At 49.8% G+C, this 19,842-nt stretch overlaps 1 protein-coding gene across 1 annotated transcript in view; it reads right to left on the bottom strand.

Annotated features, from left to right (window-relative positions):
• Positions 1–19,842, bottom strand: part of TMEM266 (transmembrane protein 266) — a 143,288-nt gene that overhangs the window by 22,583 nt on the left and 100,863 nt on the right. The window contains exon 9 of the mRNA XM_032618326.1: positions 8,089–8,278. Coding sequence (XP_032474217.1) covers positions 8,089–8,278 — 190 coding nt within the window. The remainder of the gene's footprint in view (positions 1–8,088; positions 8,279–19,842) is intronic.

Below are 19,842 nucleotides of genomic sequence, written 5' to 3'. Positions count from 1 at the left end.
AAGACAGCCTCTTCAATAAGTGGTGCTGGAAAAACTGGGAAAGCTACATGTAAAAGAATGAAATTAGAATATTCCCTCACACCGTATACAAAAATAAACTCAAAATGGATTAGAGATCTAAATATAAGGTCAGACACTATAAAACTCTTAGAGGAAAACATAGGCAGAACACTCTATGACATAAATCACAGCAAGATCCTTTTTGACCCACCTCCTAGAGAAATGGAAATAAAAACAAAAATAAATAAATGGGACCTAATGAAACTTCAAAGCTTTTGCACAGCAAAAGAAACCATATACACGACCAAAAGACAACCGTCAGAATGGGAGAAAATATTTGCAAATGAAGCAACTGACAAAGGATTAATCTCCAAAATTTATAAGCAGCTCATGCAGCTCAATAACAAAAAACAACCAGCCCAATCCAAAAATGGGCAGAAGACCTAAATAGACATTTCTCCAAAGAAGATATACAGACTGCCAACAAACACATGAAAGAATGCTCCACATCATTAATCATTAGAGAAATGCAAATCAAAACTACAATGAGATATCATCTCACACCAGTCAGAATGGCCATCATCAAAAAATCTAGAAACAATAAATGCTGGAGAGGGTGTGGAGAAAAGGGAACACTCTTGCACTGCTGGTGGGAATGTGAATTGGTACATCCAGTATGGAGAACAGTATGGAGGTTCCTTAAAAAAACTACAAATAGAACTACCATATGACCCAGCAATCCCACTACTGGGCATATACCCTGAGAAAACCATAATTCACAAATAGTCATGTACCAAAATGTTCATTGCAGCTCGATTTACAATAGCCAGGACATGGAAGCAACCTAAGTGTCCATCATCGGATGAATGGATAAAGAAGATATGGCACATATATACAATGGAATATTACTCAGCCAGAAAAAGAAACGAAATTGAGCTGTTTGTTTGTAATGAGGTGGATGGTCCTAGAATCTGTCATACAGAGTGAAGTAAGTCAGAAAGAGAAAGACAAATACCGTATGCTAACACATATATATGGAATTTAAGGAAAAAAAATGTCATGAAGAACCTAGGGGTAAGACAGGAATAAAGACACAGACCTACTAGAGAATGGACTTGAGGATATGGGGAGGGGGAAGGGTAAGCTGTGACAAAGTGAGAGAGTGGCATGGACATATATACACTACCAAACGTAAAATAGCTAGCTAGTGGGAAGAAGCTGCATAGCACAGGGAGATCAGTTCCGTGCTTTGTGACCACCTAGAGGGGTGGGATAGGGAGGGTGGGAGGGAGACATAAGAGGGAGGGGATATGTAGATATATCTATACATATAACTGGTTCACTTTGTTATAAAGCAGAAACTAACACACCATTGTAAAGCAATTTTACTCTAATAAAGATGTTAAAAAATAAAATAGAAAATAAAAACAGAACAAAACTAAAAAGAAACAGATACAGAGGACTGATTGGTGGTTCCCAGAGGCAGGGGCTGGGGTGTGGGTGAAATGGGTGGGTGAAAGAGGTCAAAAGGTACAAACTTCTGGTTATAAAATAAATGTCATGGGGATATGATACAGCCTGGTCACTATAGTTAATATTGTATTTTATGTTTGAAAGTTGCTAAGAGAATAAATCTTAAAAGTTCTCATGACAAGAAATAAAATTCTGTAACTATGTATAGTGATGGATGTTAACTAGGGTTATTGTGACTCTGCAGTATATACAAATATCGAATTATTACCTAGTATACCTGAAACTAATGTCAATTATATATGTCAATTATACCTCACTGAAAGAAAAAAAGCATTAAGAATTTCAAGAGTGACAGCAGAGCATCGAACCAAATGTGAGGCCCTTGGTGACTGTATGGGTCACCCCACCATAAAGCCAGACCTGCTCAGAGAGTTTAAGTAACTTGTTCAAGGCCAAGTTGAGATTCAAACCCAGCCCTGAGTCTTAAACCCACGTCCTTCCCTCAGTACCACCCACACCAGCTCTGCCCTGTCAGCTGCCTCGCTGCCCAGTTCTAGTTCTATAGCTCTGGGGCTCCCCGGGGTCCCCAGGGGCCCCCATCAGGCACACACATCAGAGGCCAGTGATGGCAGAAACCCCGGCTTGCCTCCATTGGCACACAGGCCCCTCCTCTCCCAAGGTTAAACACTGGTGCCAGCTCTGCGGGCCTGGTGCACCTCTGGGGGGGTTTCTCTGAGCACTGGTGCAGCACGGGGGGACGCCGAGGCTCACTGTGATATATGGTGAAAGCTGCGGCACTCCCACCAGGGGCTGTAATTCAGAAGTTATGGGTGAGCTTCAAGACTAATAAATTTGGGAGGGAAGTATTAATGACTACACAGGGGCACTGTGAACTTGGCAGGCCCCAAAGCCTGCAACTTTGCCACCTGGGTTTTAAAAATGATTTGTGCTGGAGCAAGTTTAAACAGAAGCTGGTCGGCATTAGTCTGACTGTGACCTGCTGGCAACTGTTGAGACTGCAGGAGCCACTTCTGCCCGGGCTGAGGATGGCACTCCCGCCCTCCTGGGCTGCCATCCCCCCTCTGGAGCAAGGCCCTTGCCCAAGGGTCCTGAGACTTATCGCTGTTGTCTGCAGGTTAATCCCCAGATGGTCTGTGTACTAGTGTGATATGGTGAGCTTCAGGGCCCTCGCTGGCCTGAAGGTCATGGTGAGCAATGAACGTTGACCTTTCTCCGTCTCCAGCGTGGCCCAGACCGCCGCTAGCTTGTCTAGCCGTAATTTCTAATGACGTGGAAATCCCTCCCTGGACACAGCTCCTGGTCAAAGAGAGATCAGCTGGGGTGCCCTGTCTCCCTGGCCCATCTGAGGCTGTGAATCATGCATGCCACTTGCTAGCCCCCCAGGCTTCTGCCCTCTGCCTCAGAGGCACTGCCTTTTCTATTGACAGCTCTGGGGGTTGGTCATCAAGTGGCAGACCAGGAATGCGCTATGCTCTACGGAGTGGGCTGGGGCAGGCAGGTGTGCATCTAGAGAGCTGGGAGGTAGGGGGTGTCACAGAGGAGATAAAGGAGAGCAGGGGTGGGATTCTAGGACTAGATGGGAAGGGCATTTGCAACTGCTCCCAGGGGTGCACGTTTGCCACCTCTATGGGAGGCCTGAGTGCCTCATTCAGGCACGCCTTAGTTTCCGGGAGGGTCAGCACAGACCCCATAACACCCTAGCTGGCACATGCAGCCAGTCACTTTCTCCCTTCTTATTCTGTGTCCCTCCACTTCCTCCTGGAAGTTGCCCACTATGGGGACTGCAGAGAGAGGAGGAACAGGGTAGAGAGGGAGGCACTCAAAGCTTCACAGCACTAGAATGTGTGGGATTATTTTAAAGGCTGTGTTTGTTTGCAGACTCTCTGACCCCCGATCTTGACTCCCTGTGAATCCCAATGTGGCATCAGGTGTCCAGGGTCTGGAGGTCATTGGCTGGGGGATAGCAACGGCCATGCTGTTATCTCAAGAGCTCAGTCTCCTGATGAGAGAGACAGAGAGGTGCTGCAGAATGTGTGGCTGTACTGGAGGTGCTCAGCTGAGCTCAGGTGTTTCAAGGTGGGCTCAGCTGAAGACAGAACAGCACCGGGCAGGCTCAAGCATCAGGTGAGCAGCTGCCATGGGCAGGGCAAGGAGGCTGACCACTAGGGAGAGCAAGGAAGCGGCTGCTCCCGCCCCCTCTGCTCCATCAGGAGGAAGGTCCTGTGATGGACCAGGAGACTGTAAACCTGCTCTTTGCATCCTTGGAAAGCAAGACAAAGTGGGCAACAGCTGCCACTGACTTCCAGGAGAACTTTCAAAAAGAAGATTCTTATATTCTTGTTATATTATATTCTTTTATTCTGGATTCCATAAGCACCAGCATGGGGAGCTGAAAGCCAGGAGTGGGGTTTTTGGAGTGGGCTATTGCCAGATGCCCCCGAGCTCCAAGAGAAAACCCAGGATTGCAGGACCCAAGGGAAACAAGTGATGTCCACAAGCCTTATTTTGTTCTTCGATCAGTTATGGGCTTGCAGATTACATTCCATGCAACAGACTTTAAGGGGAGCCTGCTGAGGGCCAGGCGCAGTGGGCCCCGAAGATAAAGTGTGGGAGCGACTTGGCATACTTGGGGCCTAGTGAGAGATCGTATAAGGTCTCAGGAGAAGGGCGTGGTGACTGGGAGCTCACTCTGGGACGGGTTTTAAGGATGTTTAAAGAAGTTTGGCAGGCAGGCCTGTCCTGCCAGTGAACAACATGTGGAAAGGCTCAGAGACTTACTTCTGCGCAGAACTTCCCAAACGCAAAGATGTTTCACTCAGCTAGAGTGCAAGTGAAGACAGAGTGCAGACTGGAAGGAAATGAGATGGCGGGGGTCGGGGGAGTGGCCAGCCTGGGACAAGACCATCAAGGGTCTTATATGCCACCTGTTAGGAGTGGAATCATTGCGTCCTACCCCCCAAAGTCATATGTTGAAATCCTAACCCCCAGTACCTCAGACTGTGATTTCCTAATTTGGAAATGTGATTGTTGCATATATAATTAGTTAAGATGAGGCTGGACTTCCCTGGTGGCAGAGTGGTTAAGAATCCGCCTGCTGGGCTTCCCTGGTGGCGCAGTGGTTGAGAATCTGCCTGCCGATGCAGGGGACACGGGTTCGAGCCCTGTTCTGGGAAGATCCCACATGCCGTGGAGCAACTAGGCCCGTGAGCCACAACTACTGAGCCTGCATGTCTGGAGCCTGTGCTCTGCAACAAGAGAGGCTGCGACAGTGAGAGGCCCACGCACCACGATGAAGAGTGGCCCCCACTCACTGCAACTAGAGAAAGCCCTCGCACAGAAATGAAGACGCAACACAGCCAAAAATAAATAAATTAATTAATTAATTTTTAAAAAAAAGAATCCACCTGCCAATGCAGGAGACACGGGTTCGAGCCCTGGTCCGGGAAGATCCCACATGCTGCGGAGCAACTAAGCCCGTGCGCTACAACTACTGAGCCTGCGCTCTAGAGCCCACGAGCCACAATTACTGAAGCCCGCACGCCTAGAGCCCATGCTCCGCAACAAGAGAAGCCACTGCAATGAGAAGCCCATGCACCACAAGGAAGAGTAGCCCCTGCTCACCACAACTAGAGAAAGCCCGTGCGCAGCAACGAAGACCCAATGCAGCCAAAAATAAATAAATGTATTAAAAAAAAAAAAAAAAGATGAGATCATACTGGAGTAGGATGGGCCCCAGACCCAACATGACTAAGGTCCTTATGAAAAGGGAAATTTGGACACAGACACACACTGAGGGAGAACACCATGTGAAGAGAAGGCAGAGGTCAGAGTGATGCTTCTACAAGCTAAGGAATGCCAAGGATTAGCAGCAAAGCACCAGAAGCTGGGGGAGAGGCCTGAAACTGATGCTCCCTCACAGCCCTCAGAAGGAACCAACCCTACCAAGACCTTAATCTCAGACTTCCAGCCTCCAGAACTGTGAGACAGTAAACTTCTGTTGTTAAAGCCACCCAGTTTGCAGTACTTTGTTTCGGCAGCCCTAGGAGATACCAGCCAAGGTGTTAACTCAGGGAGCGACATGAAGGATTTATGAAAGATGACTGTGTGTGTGTAGGGGGGGACAAAGGACTGAAGAGGGCACCTATGGGGGCAAAGCTGAGGTCAGGGAGCCAGCCGAGGTCCAGAGATAAGGAAGGCTGAACAATGCACATGGAAAAGGGGAATGTTTCACGATATATGTAGGCAGTAAAACCGGAAGGAACTGGTGACGAGTCAGGATCTACAAAGTCCTAGAAACCCGGAGTAAAGGCAGGAATCAAACAAGCTACAGCTGAACACAAATGAATGTCAAAATGCACACAGGGGGTACAGAAAGTGTGCTGCCCAAGGATGGGCCTGGGTCACCTGTGAGCTCAGGCCAAGCAGCCATCACAAGGCTCAGGAGTTTTCTGGCCTTGTCACAGGGGTCTTGGGTCCAGAAAAAAGGCAGGGGTGGCCCCTCGACACTCTGCCCTGGTCTTGCAGCTCCCCAAGAACTGCGTGACTGAAACACTGGGACGCTCAGGGGGGGGCAGGACAGCAAGAACTTGGAGAGCTTGTCCCCTGAGGACTGGTTGTGGGAATGCAGGTGACAGTCTCTGGAGGAGAAAACACTCAGAGGCCAGTCTCTGAAAGGATATCTCAGCTGGGAGGGCACCCACCAGGCCTATATATTAAAGCTTCGTCCATGTGGGAGAGGTGGGTGCCGGGGGCGGACCTCAGCACAGCCTGAGGAAGAATTTTCTAACAGGCAGAGCCATCTGATGTTGGGTTGGCATGGGCTTCTCTGGGAGGTTCAGGGTACCTATTCTTAGAGGAAGGTAAAACTCTTGGCAGGTGTAATAGATGGGATTAACGTATCAGCTGAAGAGCTGGACTCAGAATTCCCTCCTACCCCCCAAATTCTACAGTTCTAAGGTTGGAAGGTCTCTCAAAAGATCCTAATAGCAATTACCCCGCTCCCCAAAACCTGTTCACAGTGCCTTACAGCCTACAGAGCTTTCTCACATCCATCAGTTCCCCAGACTTCCTGTAAGGCAGACAGAGCTGGAGTGATGAGTCTACTTTGCAGAAGGGAACACGGAAGCCCCAAGTCACAGCGCCGGGGAGTGGCAGAGTCTGGAGCTCTGGCTTCCTGCTGCCCAACCTGCCCAGCCCTGCTGGCTGCCGCTGCCCTGGCAAGGAGCACACAGCATGCCAAGGCAAAGCGGGCCCCAGATCAAGCTGGAGTTTAGGATCCCACAGCCTCGGTTCCAAGCCCAGCACCTCCATTTCTTTTGTGTGACCCCATGAAATTCTCTCGACCTCTTTGGGTCTGAGTTTCCTCCTCCGTATGAGAGAAAGGAGGTGTGAGGATGAAATGAAATCACACTGTAAAAAGCTTCTCTTGGAGGAGTTTGATGAATCTTAGTTCCCTTACCTTTAGGTAAAAAAATGGGGACCCAAAAATGTATTCTGAATTATTAGGGGACATCGATACTTTAAAAAAATATCTTGGTAAAGTGAAGAAATCCCTTAACCATCATTTTAGTGATAACATTTTCAGGTGCAAGTTGGGGCAGGGAGGACTCAGACATGAGCGTTCATGTTCAGGCTCCCAGGATTCCCCCGGGGCTCCAGCAAGACCACAGATCTCCCCCGCTGTGCCCCCTGAGCCGAGGCTGATTCCTGGCCTGAGCCCATGAGAACACAGTCTCTCCAAACCTCCCAAAGGCCCAAACCTGACACGGCTGCATCACCAGGTGAGGGTACTTTCACCCCCAATCACGAAATAATACCACCTGACATTTGCAGGACTACTTTGCAATTCTGGAAGCCACTTTCACCTGCTTCCTGGAGCCTCACAACAACCCTGTGGGGAAAGCTCAGCATTGTTCCCATTTGACAGCTGGTAAAACCAAGACCCAGAAAGGTTAATTCCCCTCTACAAGGTGACACAGCTGGTCTTCTACAGAGTATTCTGCCCTAGGGTACAGCCGGCACTCCCATTCCCACCATCATCACCTGCCCATCAATTTACTACCATCCCCAAAGCATAGGTTCTGGGGTGTTCTGGGCCCCAGGCCTGAACTTACTATCTGGGCCTTAGTGGGCTGGGCAGTCCAGTAGGAAAGTCCTAGGCATCTGGCCGGAAGCCTAGCTCTGCCATTTATTACTGAGGCACCTTTGGACAACTTTTCTGGGTCGCAGTTCCTTCATCCATAAAGTAGGAAAGTCAAGCCTCCTGCAGGCGGTTACCGCGAGGACTGGGGAAATAGTGCACGCAAAGCAGCCAGTGGCCCACAGGCATGAAATGAGTACACGCCACTGAGATCATGTAGAGGTCGGGTCAAGGGAGCTTACCTGAACGCTTTCTCCGAGGCTCAGAAAGGTAGTCCCGGGGGCACTGATCTGAGGGTCACCACCACCGCCACCGCCACAATCGTGGGCCGAGATGGGGGCACGGTCCTGCCAGGAGGCGTGCTCCAACTCCGGGAAGCTGTGCACAGAGCCCTAGGGCAGGGGTGGGGACGGGGCTCCCCACGACGGGACTGGGGAGGCCGCGGGCGGGCTCACCTTGCACGGGCTGCAGCTCCTCCACGACGCTCTCATCCGCGGTCTCCTCGGCCCACGTACCGGCCTCCACCACCTTGTAGCGGCTGCGCGGCTGGCTGAGCACGTGAGGGGCCTGCAGCGCCGCCTCGCGCTCGGCCGCCAGGTCTAAGTCCTGCTGCGCCAGGTGCGCCCGCAGCTGCCGGATCTCAAACTGCAAGAAAGAGCGGGGCGGTGGGTGGTGGGATGCGCAGGGGCGGGGTGGGGTGGGGGGGGTTGTGGGAGGAATGGGCTGAGCATCCCAAGGCTGGAGGGGGCGTTCCTTACAAATCTCCCAACGACACTAGTCGCAAGAGTCTCTGACGTTTCTGGAGCCTTTTCCGAGTAATAAAAAACACGTTCCTGTGTCTCACCTCGGATACTGTGTAGTCTGGCCCCATAGTGAAGACAAGATGGCCGTGAGAGGAAACACAGCCGTGGTTTGCGGGAAGAGCATCGGAGGAAGAGGAGTCAGGGAACGGGATTCGTTCTGGTTACTTGCCTAAACGTGCCACCCAAGAGCCTTATTCTGGTGTCCCACACTGATGATTAGTGGAAGACGGGAAACCCCGCAATATTCAGGGTCAGTGTAACTAGCCGGTGGGAGCCCATTGTGGCTTACTGGACTGCGCCTGACCCATCTGTCTTCCAGCAACACCCATATCCCCTCTTCTAGGAGGTGTTCCGAGGGCTGGCCAGACTAGACTGGACTCTAGTTCCCACCCTGCGGCGTACTGCCATGTGTTCTTATCTGTAAAACAGGGGTTATCACCCCACAGAGCTCTCTGAGGACTTGAGGGCTTCATAAAGGCTTTGTAAAAAGCTGCACACATTTTTATTTTGGTTTCATTTTTTGTTGTTGTTGGGGAAGGTTGCCTAGAGAGGCTTCCAGATGCCTCTTGAGTTTGTGGCTGAGACGGCTGTTCGCACTCTGGGGCCTCCCTGGGCCATCTGGGTGAAGGCAAAGTTTGGGTCTGACACTGAAGGGCCTGGCCATGGGCTCAGGAGGAAGGAGATCTTTCACTGCCACCTAGTGTTCCAAACACACATTGCATCGCTTTTGCATAACCCCACAACTTCCAGTCAAACCCCCAAAGGCCTGAAGCAGGGAAGCGGGTAGAGGAGTCCCAGGGAGTCCCCGGGCCTGGGCTCCCTACCTAGGAGATTACCTACTTGCCCATGATCCCAATCTCCAGCCTGGCCCGTCCCTGCAACGTCAGATCAAACCTCCAACTGCCTACCTGACAGCAACACAGAATTGGGGCACAGGTGTCACAAACTCAACCTAGTCTAAACAGGACTCTTCGCTCTATCCCCACACCTGCTCCTTAGGTGTTTTCATCTCATTTTAGCTGTATCCCCAAAAATGCAATCTCCTCCCTTGCTTCCGCACTTTCCCTTATCCTTGCCATCCAATCTGCCCTCGAGTCCAGCTCCCTAAGTGCTACCACAAGCCTGCCCACCTCCCTCCACCTCCACTGACAGCTCTCACCTGGATGACTGCAGCCCTACGGCCCTCTACCGTCCATTCGCCAACAGGGGTCAGAGGGATTCTCGTAAACCCAGATCAGATCATGTCACCCCTTGTCCATAGACCTCGGGTGGGAGAAAACCCAAACTTTTACCCTTGGCTTACATAACAGGTGCATGTTCTGGCTCTGCTTACCTGGTTCACTTCACCACATTCTTTCTCCCTTTACCTCCTGCTGTGACACAGGCCTTCTCGTCATTCCTTAAACACACTAAGTGTGTGTTGGTCTCAGGTCCCTTTCCCAGGGACCTCTGGTCCCATATCACACGGCTGGCTCCCCCTCTTGGAGGCCTTCCCCGACCCCTGACCTAAGGCAGCCACCCAGGTACTCCATCACATCACTCTGTTTGAATTCTCTACAGTGCACTTAGCACCTTCTGATATTTTTGTTTATTTTAATGTTTTATTATTTCTCTTTTGACAAAAGTGAAACACACAGTTGAAGCATTCACTAACACTAGGGTGGCCAGGCATCGGGGAAACTTCTCAATGTCAGTGTTCACAAATTTTGTCTCTGGGAACACTCAGGTTTTCCCAGAGTTCATCAGCCTCCTGCCTGAGGACACACCTCTGGCTGCCTCTGTGCTGGGAGCAGGGCAGAAAAATGGAGCAGAGGGTCCAGCCCTTAGATGAAAGGACTTTCACCCAATCCTCATTTTCAGCCCTGAACCTCTCCCCAGGCCTCTGCCTCACCCAGTGCCCACCTGCAGAGCCCTCTGGTTCAATTTCTCCAGGGGACGAACCTCTTGCCTCTTGTATGATGGGGGAGTGTGCAGAACTTGGGAGGGGATGTGGAGGGATCAAATATTATGTGTACAGACTTCTAGCCAACCCCTCTCCCCTGTGGTCAGCTTCACATTCACCCCGTTCCTCCCAAACTCTAAAGGGTACTGAGGGGGGAATTAGCCCATTTCCCTCACTATCCGCCTCTTTAGACACTTTAGGTATAGATTCTCCACTCTGCTAAATCGCTCCCCATTTCCCTAAATCCACTGAAATCTGTATCCTCTTTGTCCTGATGGACAGGACTTAAAGAGAGTTTCTGAATTCTTATGTGTTTATGATTTTTTTCTTTACTATCATCTCGGTGGAGTTTGGGGAAGGAGATCAGATAAACACGTGTGGTCGGTCAGTTCAGCTGCAGTAGTGTGCTGGTATAGAAAAAAAGAGGCCTGATTTATAGTACATGCTAATCTCTGGTATAAATACTCCCACCATGGCCAATTGCAAACTACCAACATGATGTCACGCAGAATTGTGAAGAAATGTGAACAGCTGGCTCTCACGAGTCAGTGGGAGCTCCAGCACACCACTGCCACCCTCACCGCTCTGTGAGAGCAGGGATATAGAATATAATCTATATAAGAATAGAATATAGAATATAATCTCTGTAAGAACAGGGATCTTGCCTGTTTTGTTGCTTGGTACACAGAAGACACTCGGTAAATACTGCTGAATGAATCAATAAATCAATGTGTGAAACTAGTCAGCTTTGCCCAGCTTTTTTCTGCGGTTTCAGGCTGAGCCCTAACTCCAGCCACAAACTGGGCCCCAACCTTAACCCAAAGCTGAGGTAAAGCCTGAGCCCCAACACTGAGCCCCAAGCTTGGTCACACATTGAGTCCTGACCCAAGTCACATACTAAGACCACATCCTGATCACACACTGGGCCCTAACTCTGGTCTCAGACTAGGCTCAGACCTGGATCTCAACAACCCAGTACTCGAATGGGGCCACTGGTCTCAGAAAGTGAGAAAGCGAGACTAGCTTATTACAGAGTGGCCTTCTGTGCAGGGGGAGAGGGCTCGAGCCACCCTTCTCGCAGCAAGGTCTCAGATGTCACGTAGGGCCCATTAGGCAACCCTCCTTAGCTCTGCTGGGGCTGGGAGCCCCTCCTGCCCAGGCTGATCTGAACTTCCCATGGGCATACCCAGCCCACTTTCTCCAAGGCCGCTCATCAGGGCCAGCAGCCCTAGCTAATGGCCTCCTAGGCCACTCTGAACAGATGCATTATTGATAACTTGTAATTGATACAGAGCTGCCCATGAGTGTCCCACTGGAATTCAGGCCAGACGCCAGAGGCCATGGCTTGCCCAAGCCCACATGTGCAGACATAGGCATGTACACTGAAATAAGTTTTAGGCTAGAAATATGAACCCGAGTGTATGGTAGTTCCCCCATTCACTCCTTTATTCATTTATTCACTAAGAAGTCAGGTAAAGCATGGTGAGGGAAACGTTAAAATTCTGTTATGTGTATCGGAATGAAACTGCCTCTCCCAGCTTCATAGTGAGTCCTGGGTGGCCCCAGCGACAGGCACTGTCTGTGGCACTGCAGGGAACAAATGTCCCAGGAGAGTTCTAAGGGCTAGCTCTGGGTGACATTTGTGGCAGAAGAGGCACGGTGTGTCCGGGAGACAGAGACCGGGAGGTAAGAGGTGTTGGGGGAGGTCAGCAGGGGTCACACCAGGCAGAGCCTTGTAGCCATGGTAAGACATTTTAAGGACTTCAGCCCTTATTTAAAGAGAAACAATATACCACTGAAATCTTCTGAACAGAAGGGTGGAGGGGCGGAGGTGGAGGAGTGGGGATTCAGCTGAGCATCTTGAGAGGGCTGTGCTGACAGCTGAGCGGGGAATGAACTGGATGGGGGTAAGCCAGGGCGGACATGGGAAGACCAGCTGGGAGGCTGCTGCAGCAGTGCAGGCCAGGGATGACCAGAATTTGGACTAGGGTAGAGACAGTGGAGATGAAGATGGAGACTATTTAGGAGGTAGAAGTGTCAGCATGGGCATGGATTGGAATGCGGGTGAGGGAGGAGGCAACCTGCTTTGGGGACATATTTTTACAAGCTTCACACCCAGAGGGCATGCGGTGGCTGAATGCTCTGATCCCTCACCCTGAGAAGGAATGGCTGACTCCTTACGGAGACACTGCAGATGGGTTAAATGGCTCTCAGCTCTGGTCACTGGCTGTGACAGCCCAGGGGACTGTCTGGATGTTCTAGCTGGGACCCTCAGAGCCTGGTTCCTGATTCCCATATGCTGAACATGGCCACATGTGCTTCTCCAGTTGATGAAGGGTTGTCAAGGGGTCCTAGGAGAGCAGGACCTCTTTAGTCAGATGGGTGAACTGAAGCCCCGTGATGGGCAGGAGGCTTTTGTGCTGGGGGACAGTGTGGGGTAAAGGCTAGGACCACATGGTGCATCAGAGCAAAGTTGGGCCCAGAACCCATACCTCTGGCTTCCAGCCCCCCAGACCCTGTGTCAGGGAACTTGAAGCCTTAAGGGAGAGATGGAAGTGACCCAGCTCAAACAGAATATGGGGGAGCTTGATGGTAACGGGGGCCAGGAAAGAGCAGGAGGGCCCCCATGTGGGGAAAAAGCCAGGGTTGGAGGAGGAGCCTCAACTCTCGGCCCATCACCCCTCCCTCACTCTGACTTTGGTAAGTCTCCTTTCCTCTTTGGGCCTCAGTTTCACTGTGTGTTCAGTAAGGCTAACGGAGCAGCTGAATTCTGGTCTATAACAAGCTCTGGGACTCTAACTGGGAGGGAACAAACTGCAAGGGCCAGTTAATTCTTGGTGCTGTCTTCAGGGCCATCCCCTGCTCCTACGGAAATGCCTCACTGTCAGACAGCCAACTCTTTAGACAAAGATAACATAACCCAGAACCTCTAAAATGCATCAACAATGTGTAGCGTACAATAAGAATTACTATTCATGCAAACAAGCAGGAAAAAGGGATCGATTATCAAATCATAAAGCAGTTAGAGAAAAGTGTGGGAAAAGATGGACAAAATAGTTGTAGCATTTCAGTGGAGAAACAGAACCTAGAAAAAGAATCAAATGAAACTTTTAGGACCTTAATAGACAATATTTGAAATTGAGCACTCAGTTGGATGGGTTTAACAGCAGACTGGACACAGTAGAAGACAGGGATGTTGAACTTGAAGATAGGTCTATAGAAAAATACTAAAAGTTACAGCCAGGGATTTCCCTGATGGTGCAGTGGTTAAGAATCTGCCTGCCGATGCCAAGGACACGGGATCGATCCCTGGTCCGGGAATATCCCACATGCTGAGGAGCAACTAAGCCTGTGCGCCACAACTACTGAGCCTGCTCTCTAGAGCCCGTGCGCCTAGAGCCCGTGCTCTGCAACAAGAGAAGCCACTGCGACGAGAAGCCCGCACAACGCAACGAAGAGTAGCCCCAGCTCACTGCAACTAGAGAAAGCCCATGCACAGCAACGAAAACCCAACACACCCAAAAGTAAAAATAAATTAATAAATTTATAAAAAAAAAAGTTACAGCCAGAAGAAGAAAAAAGAGAGAGAATGGGGGAACAAAATAGGGTATAAGGAAAAAGTGAGGGATGATCAGAAGGTCTAACATACGTAATTAGAGCTCCAGAAGGAGACTGATAGGATGGGACAGAAGCAATAAATAAATGACGGCCAAAAACTTTGCAAATCTAATGAAAACACCAACCCACAAATCCGAACCCTAAGGAGGATAAATACAAAAATCCCACACCTAGAAACCCTGTAGTCAAACTGCTAAACACAGATAAGGAGAAACACCCATAGCGCTGAGGCTCTCCAGGTTCACGTGAGCCTGGGCCTCTGGGACAGAAAGTGCATGGTGGCTTTGAGGATAAAATGAAGCAAATTTTCCACTGGCAAACTGGTCCAGTGGGGAAAAAAAGACCATCCTATGACTTGGGAAGAAGGAAAGTGCAGTCACAGCCCTTCTTAATGCACATTATTAGCTAAGTATTTCTAATCAGATAACCTGACCAGATCTGCTGGGATCCACAGGGAAGCCCTCAGCGTGCATTACTGGAGTGAGTAAGGCCCCTTCCGTTGGGCTGGGCTTTTAATGCATGCCCAGGCGGGGCCAGACCCCGGTGGGGTGGGGGGTGGGGGGCGGCAGGGCAGGCACACCCAGCCCATCTCTGCCTTTAATGGTCTGGTTTGTGAAGTACAACTGACAGGGCCTTGGCCTGATCGATGCACACTTTGGCCAGAAGCTCGATGGTATCTAATGCAATAGCAATAATTTTCTTCCATCCTATTAGCGCTGTCTGCACAGACTGCCCTGCCTTCAAACCCATCTGCTATTGGGATGGCATCCAATGTTTATTTCCATTAGTTTCGCCATTGTTGGTAACAATAAAACTCAGGAGACAGTTGCAAACTAATGATTTAGGAGCAGGGTGAAGCTGAATTCGACCTTGGCCCCTTTCCATCCACTGTGAAGATGACTGGTAGTTGGCCATAAATTTAAATTATGGCAAAAGGATAACATAAATTATTCCTCTGATGGCTAATTTTATCAGCTAAATAGGCTTGTCATTAAAGCTATCGGCTGTTTTACAAATCACTGCCCATGTTTAAAAAAAAAAAAAATTCACTTCCCACAGTGTGGATCTTGAATAATCCGGGTAACAAAGACTACTGTGCTGAGCTGGGGGCTTGTGGCCTCTGCAAGAAAAGAGGGGACTCTCTGGAACGAGTCAGCCTCTAGCGACACCCCCAGAGCCAGGAGAGAACCCCTTTCCTGCTGCTCGTGACCTGCTGAAGGGGCTGCTGGCCCTCGAAGGACAGTGGAGTGGACACCGCCCCCCACCTGCCTCCAGCGGGAATGCCTCTCGCTTAGGGTCCAGGTTATCGTCCTGTTTCTTCAGGAAACAGGCCAGGGAGACTTGCATCATCCAGGAAGGATTAATCATTGTGATGGTACCTCCTGCTAGTGGGAAGCGGGGAATGGAGGTAGAAACATCGTTAAGCCTATTAGGTGACTGTGCAGGTGACTGTTTTCTCCTTGGGCACTCAGACTACTTTTGTCAGCATCTGGTGCCTCAGGTGTGACCGTGTAACTGAGTCCTCCCACGAAATGGAGGCAGAAACAATGTCACCGCTTTCAGGCCCAGCCAGTAAACATCTGTGCACAATTCTCTACCCTCCCTTTCTTCATCCCCTGGCTGAAGGGAGAAAACTCCAAACACTTAGAATAAGAAGGAGCCATGACACGGGAAGAGCCTGGAGGCCAGAGTGACTGTGTGGAACAGTGTCCCTTAACCCCCTCCCCAAAGTAATTGCATTGGGCTGAGGTGTGGGTGACAAACACGCTCCTCTTGTGTTCGGCCACTGAGATGTCTGGATTTGTTTAATGGAGCAGCTTGTGTTACTCATTCTAACAGTGACTTGTACGGATGCCCTATTTCTGGTGGAGGAAAATGGACACTGAACTCTGAGTTCCACCCCAGCCCTTCCTTCCATGACAAACAGTGAGACACTGGGCAGGCAGCAGCCTCTCTCACACTCAGCCTTTCCATCTATAAAAGGATTAATAATACCCAGCCTGCCAACTTTGACCATCAAAGTCAAAATGAGCTAAAACACGTGGCAGCACATTTGTAAATGGTCACCATTATATAAATGATTTAGTAGTATTTTTGTTCTCTCTCTTTTTTAACATTTACTGAGAGACTCCAGTGGGCCAGACTTTATATATTCCTTGAATTAATCTGATATTCACAGCATCCTTGTGACATAAGCCTTGTTTCCTCCATTTTTCCAATGAGGATCCTGAGGTCCAGGGGTTAAGAGGGTTATTGGTGGAGCTGAGGTTAGAATCCCACTTGCTGATTCCCACGGTAAGAGGATGCTCTCCACCCTCCCAGCTGCCCCCGCACAGGACTCTTCTTTCAGAGACCACCGCCTGCCCCAGGTCTAAGGCTGACCTAAGGGGCTCACAGAGTTCCACTGGCCTCCTTGCTGGGCCTCAAGTCACCCTAGACTGAGCCCCATCTCCCTGGGTCTTTTGCCAGTGGTCTCAGGGTGGATGGTGCTGAGGAAGAAGAACTTAACTGGTCCCACAGGGCCCAGCAGGGAAGAGAAACAAACTTCGACCATGAACTGAGTTGGATCATATTATTTTGGACCAAAAGTTGTTGCAAGGCTTATAAAGCAAAGAGCAAGTACAATGGGGACTTCAGAATATGTTTTGGAATCAGAGCAAGGTCCTGGGCAGGGATGTACTAAAACCTCAGAAGTGGTTTCTTAAGACAAGTTGGAAGAATATATCACTGCATTGATTTAACCACTGCATCTAAAATAGCTTTGATTTCTGAAGCAGCCAGTACAAAGAAAGAGACAAAAAGTTCATACCATCTCTCTGAAGGGCAGGAACTAGCACCCCACCTCTGGAATCCATCTGTGTACCAGAGAGATGAGTGCCTAAGAAAATTCTGGCTGGACGGGCAGAGAACAAAATCCAGATACAGAGCAAAATAAAAGTGAAAGGGCCTTCCAGTTGAAGGACTGTTGAATGCAGGGGTCTGAGGCGACCTGCTTCCACCACAGAAATGAGCCATCTGGAAGAAGGCTGCAGAAGGTCAGCCAGGGCTTGGGAAAGGTGAGACTGACCAACAGTGTCCCCCTCCCTCCCCCCGCCCCAACCCTGGCCCCTCTGGGCTCCTCTTTCCAGTAGGAATCTGCTAAGGATGAGGTGAGCCAGTAGTCAGGAGAGATGAGGGAACGAGGGAAGCACTGAATCCTGTCTCCCTGTGAAGACCAGAAGGCCAGTGTGATCCGGGGGGAGGAAAGGATTAGAATGAGCTGTAAGAGACCCCTGTTCCATCCTAATCTCCTAACTGGCCTCAGATTCCTCCAACTGCCAAATCCAGGGGCCCCTCATCTATAACACAAGGGAGTTCTGGGGCACCTTGGGCGTGGCCTGTGGTAAGAATGAGATGCCATGTGGCACAGCAGATAAAATGTGCGAGATATTCATGCAAGAAGCTGGCAAAGCATGTCACCCAAGAGTCTCCACAGGGTCACAGTAAGAAGAAATTTAAGCTTTCTAAAAAAGCTAAGATGAATTTAAAAAGAGTCGCTTTACAGCGGAGAGACCTGACGAACACTACGTCAGCATCAACATCCACGGTGATGTCATAGCGACAGTATGTACCTTTGATACGATGGGATGAGAATGGCACGGGACCTCTGTCTCCCTCCCCAAAACCCAGAACTCCAATCTAATCACGAGAAGAGCATCAGTCAAATCCCAACAGAGAGACATCCTATAAAATACCTGACCAGAGCTCCTTGAGACTGTCAAGGCCATCACAAACAAGGCAAGTCTGAGGAACTTGTATAGCCAAGAGGAGCCCAAGGAGACATGATGACTCATGTCATGTGGTGTTCTGGATGGGATCCTGGAACAGATCAAGGACATTCGATAAAAACTAAGGAAATCTGAACAATGTGTGGGCCTTGATAATAACACATCAATATTGGTTCATTAACTGTAACAAATGTATGATACTAATGTAAGATGTTCATAATGGGGGAAAGGGGTACAGGGTATATGGGAACTCTGTACTATCATCACAGTTTTCCTATAAATCTAAAACTGTTCTAAAAAATAAAGTTTATTTTTAAAAAGAGCTAAGATGAGTGAAGTGTTGGCAAACAGTTTTACAAATACATGCCAGGGAGAGAGCAAGGTGAACGCAAAGTGAGTGTTTTGTTTAAACTGAGATTCTACACACTTCATTGGAATTTTGGGTAAATTTCAATTTCTTAGGTAGCATATACAAATTCAGTTTGGAAATTGCTTCATTAAGCCCTAAGAAGTCCTGCTGGGAGAGAAAGAGAGCGCAAGAGTTTGTGACAAAGATGAACAGAATGACCTGGAATGGGGTTGGGGGGGGTGGGAGTGAGGGCAGCAGCAAGAGACTCTTTGGAAATGCTACTGAGACAGCTGAGGGCAGCCAGGTTTGTGCCTGCAAGAGAAGAGTTGTCCTCAGGCAGTGGTTTAAAGACACCCTGGTGCACAGTCTAATCAATGTTTTCACCGAGCCCTGAGAAGTGACATGGGTATAAAAATGCCATAGAACATGAGCCTCAGCAAGGTGGGCTGGGGAAGAACACCTTTCACAGATAGGACACCTGGATCTACTCCTGGCTCTAAAAGCCCTCTATTAGCTCTGTGCTCTTGGGCAAGTCACCACTTCTCAATTTTCTTATCTGTAAAATGGGTGTATGTGGAGAAATGGGTGGTTAGTTCCCACAGAGTCACCATTTATCACGTGCCAGGCTTTAGGCTAAGCAATCACACAGCCATCCTTCAAGGATTGTATTATTATCCCCATTTTTCAGATTAGGAAAACCAAGGTCCACAGAGGTCCCCTTGGTGCCCAAAGCCACAAGTAGCCAAGCTGGCTTTGCACTCAGGTCTGTCCCTAACATCCTAACCATTCCAGGCACTATGCTCTCAAAGGGCCTAGGCATCCCTGACATTCCACGAGCCAGCATTCACATTTCTTTAAGGGCATTTTTTTGCTCAGTCAAGTCCCAAGCCTGGTCTTAAAATCCAGCTGAAAATGAGGTGTCTATTTGCTCCACCCTGTGGAGCGGGCACGGCTCTGGGAGAGCAGCGTTCGTGGTTTCTCTGCAGAACCCAGTGACCCAGCGTGTGGCTCTGGCCAGCCCCTCCCGCCTCCCTGGCAGCCTGCTGGGATTCCAGCCCATCTGGCCCTTTTTGCTGTCTTAACTAAGATGACAGGCTTCAGGTGTTTTTTAAATTAAAATGGTTTGTTTCTGTTTATTCTCTTTTCCAGATGTCACTACGTAGAAGGAATCTGTCTTTATTTATTGGCTCTTTCCTGTGCAGAATCCAAGGGAGTCTCCCTCTGGCCCAGATCCCTGGGAAGGAGGCCACATATAGAGGGTGACGTGAACCGGGACGGCAGGAATGTGGGTCCCCGGGGGCTCAGGACGGGGTCACAGTGGAAAACCAGGAGGGGTGGCCCTGCCATCAGCCACGCAGCACGTGGGCTGTTAACGTGGCCATGCGTTTATGGAGGGCAGCTGCGGCGCTGTGTCTGTGTCTTTCACGTGGCCAAATGCAACGAAGCAGAGCATTCATTTTCCTATTAGACAGCAGACTGAGAGCTACCTGACCACGCTCTGGCCGGGTCCTAGATGACACTTGAGCTGTCCTCTCCCTGACCCCTCCACCTCCCTCTGCCCCAAGCCCAGGCCGCATTTCCCCTTGGTGGTTCTACTGCCTCTACCGGGCTTCCCGTCTCCACTCCTGCCTCTCCCATCCGTCCTTCAAAGGCTTCCAGAAAGATGCACCAAAAGCTCAAATCTGAGCAAATCCCCCCGGCCCTGCTTCTAACACTCCAGGCTTCTCCCC

The sequence above is a fragment of the Phocoena sinus genome, chromosome 2 (assembly GCF_008692025.1).
Source record: "Phocoena sinus isolate mPhoSin1 chromosome 2, mPhoSin1.pri, whole genome shotgun sequence".
Taxonomy (NCBI): Eukaryota; Metazoa; Chordata; class Mammalia; order Artiodactyla; family Phocoenidae; genus Phocoena; species Phocoena sinus.
This window is presented reverse-complemented; position numbering and strand designations above follow the sequence as displayed.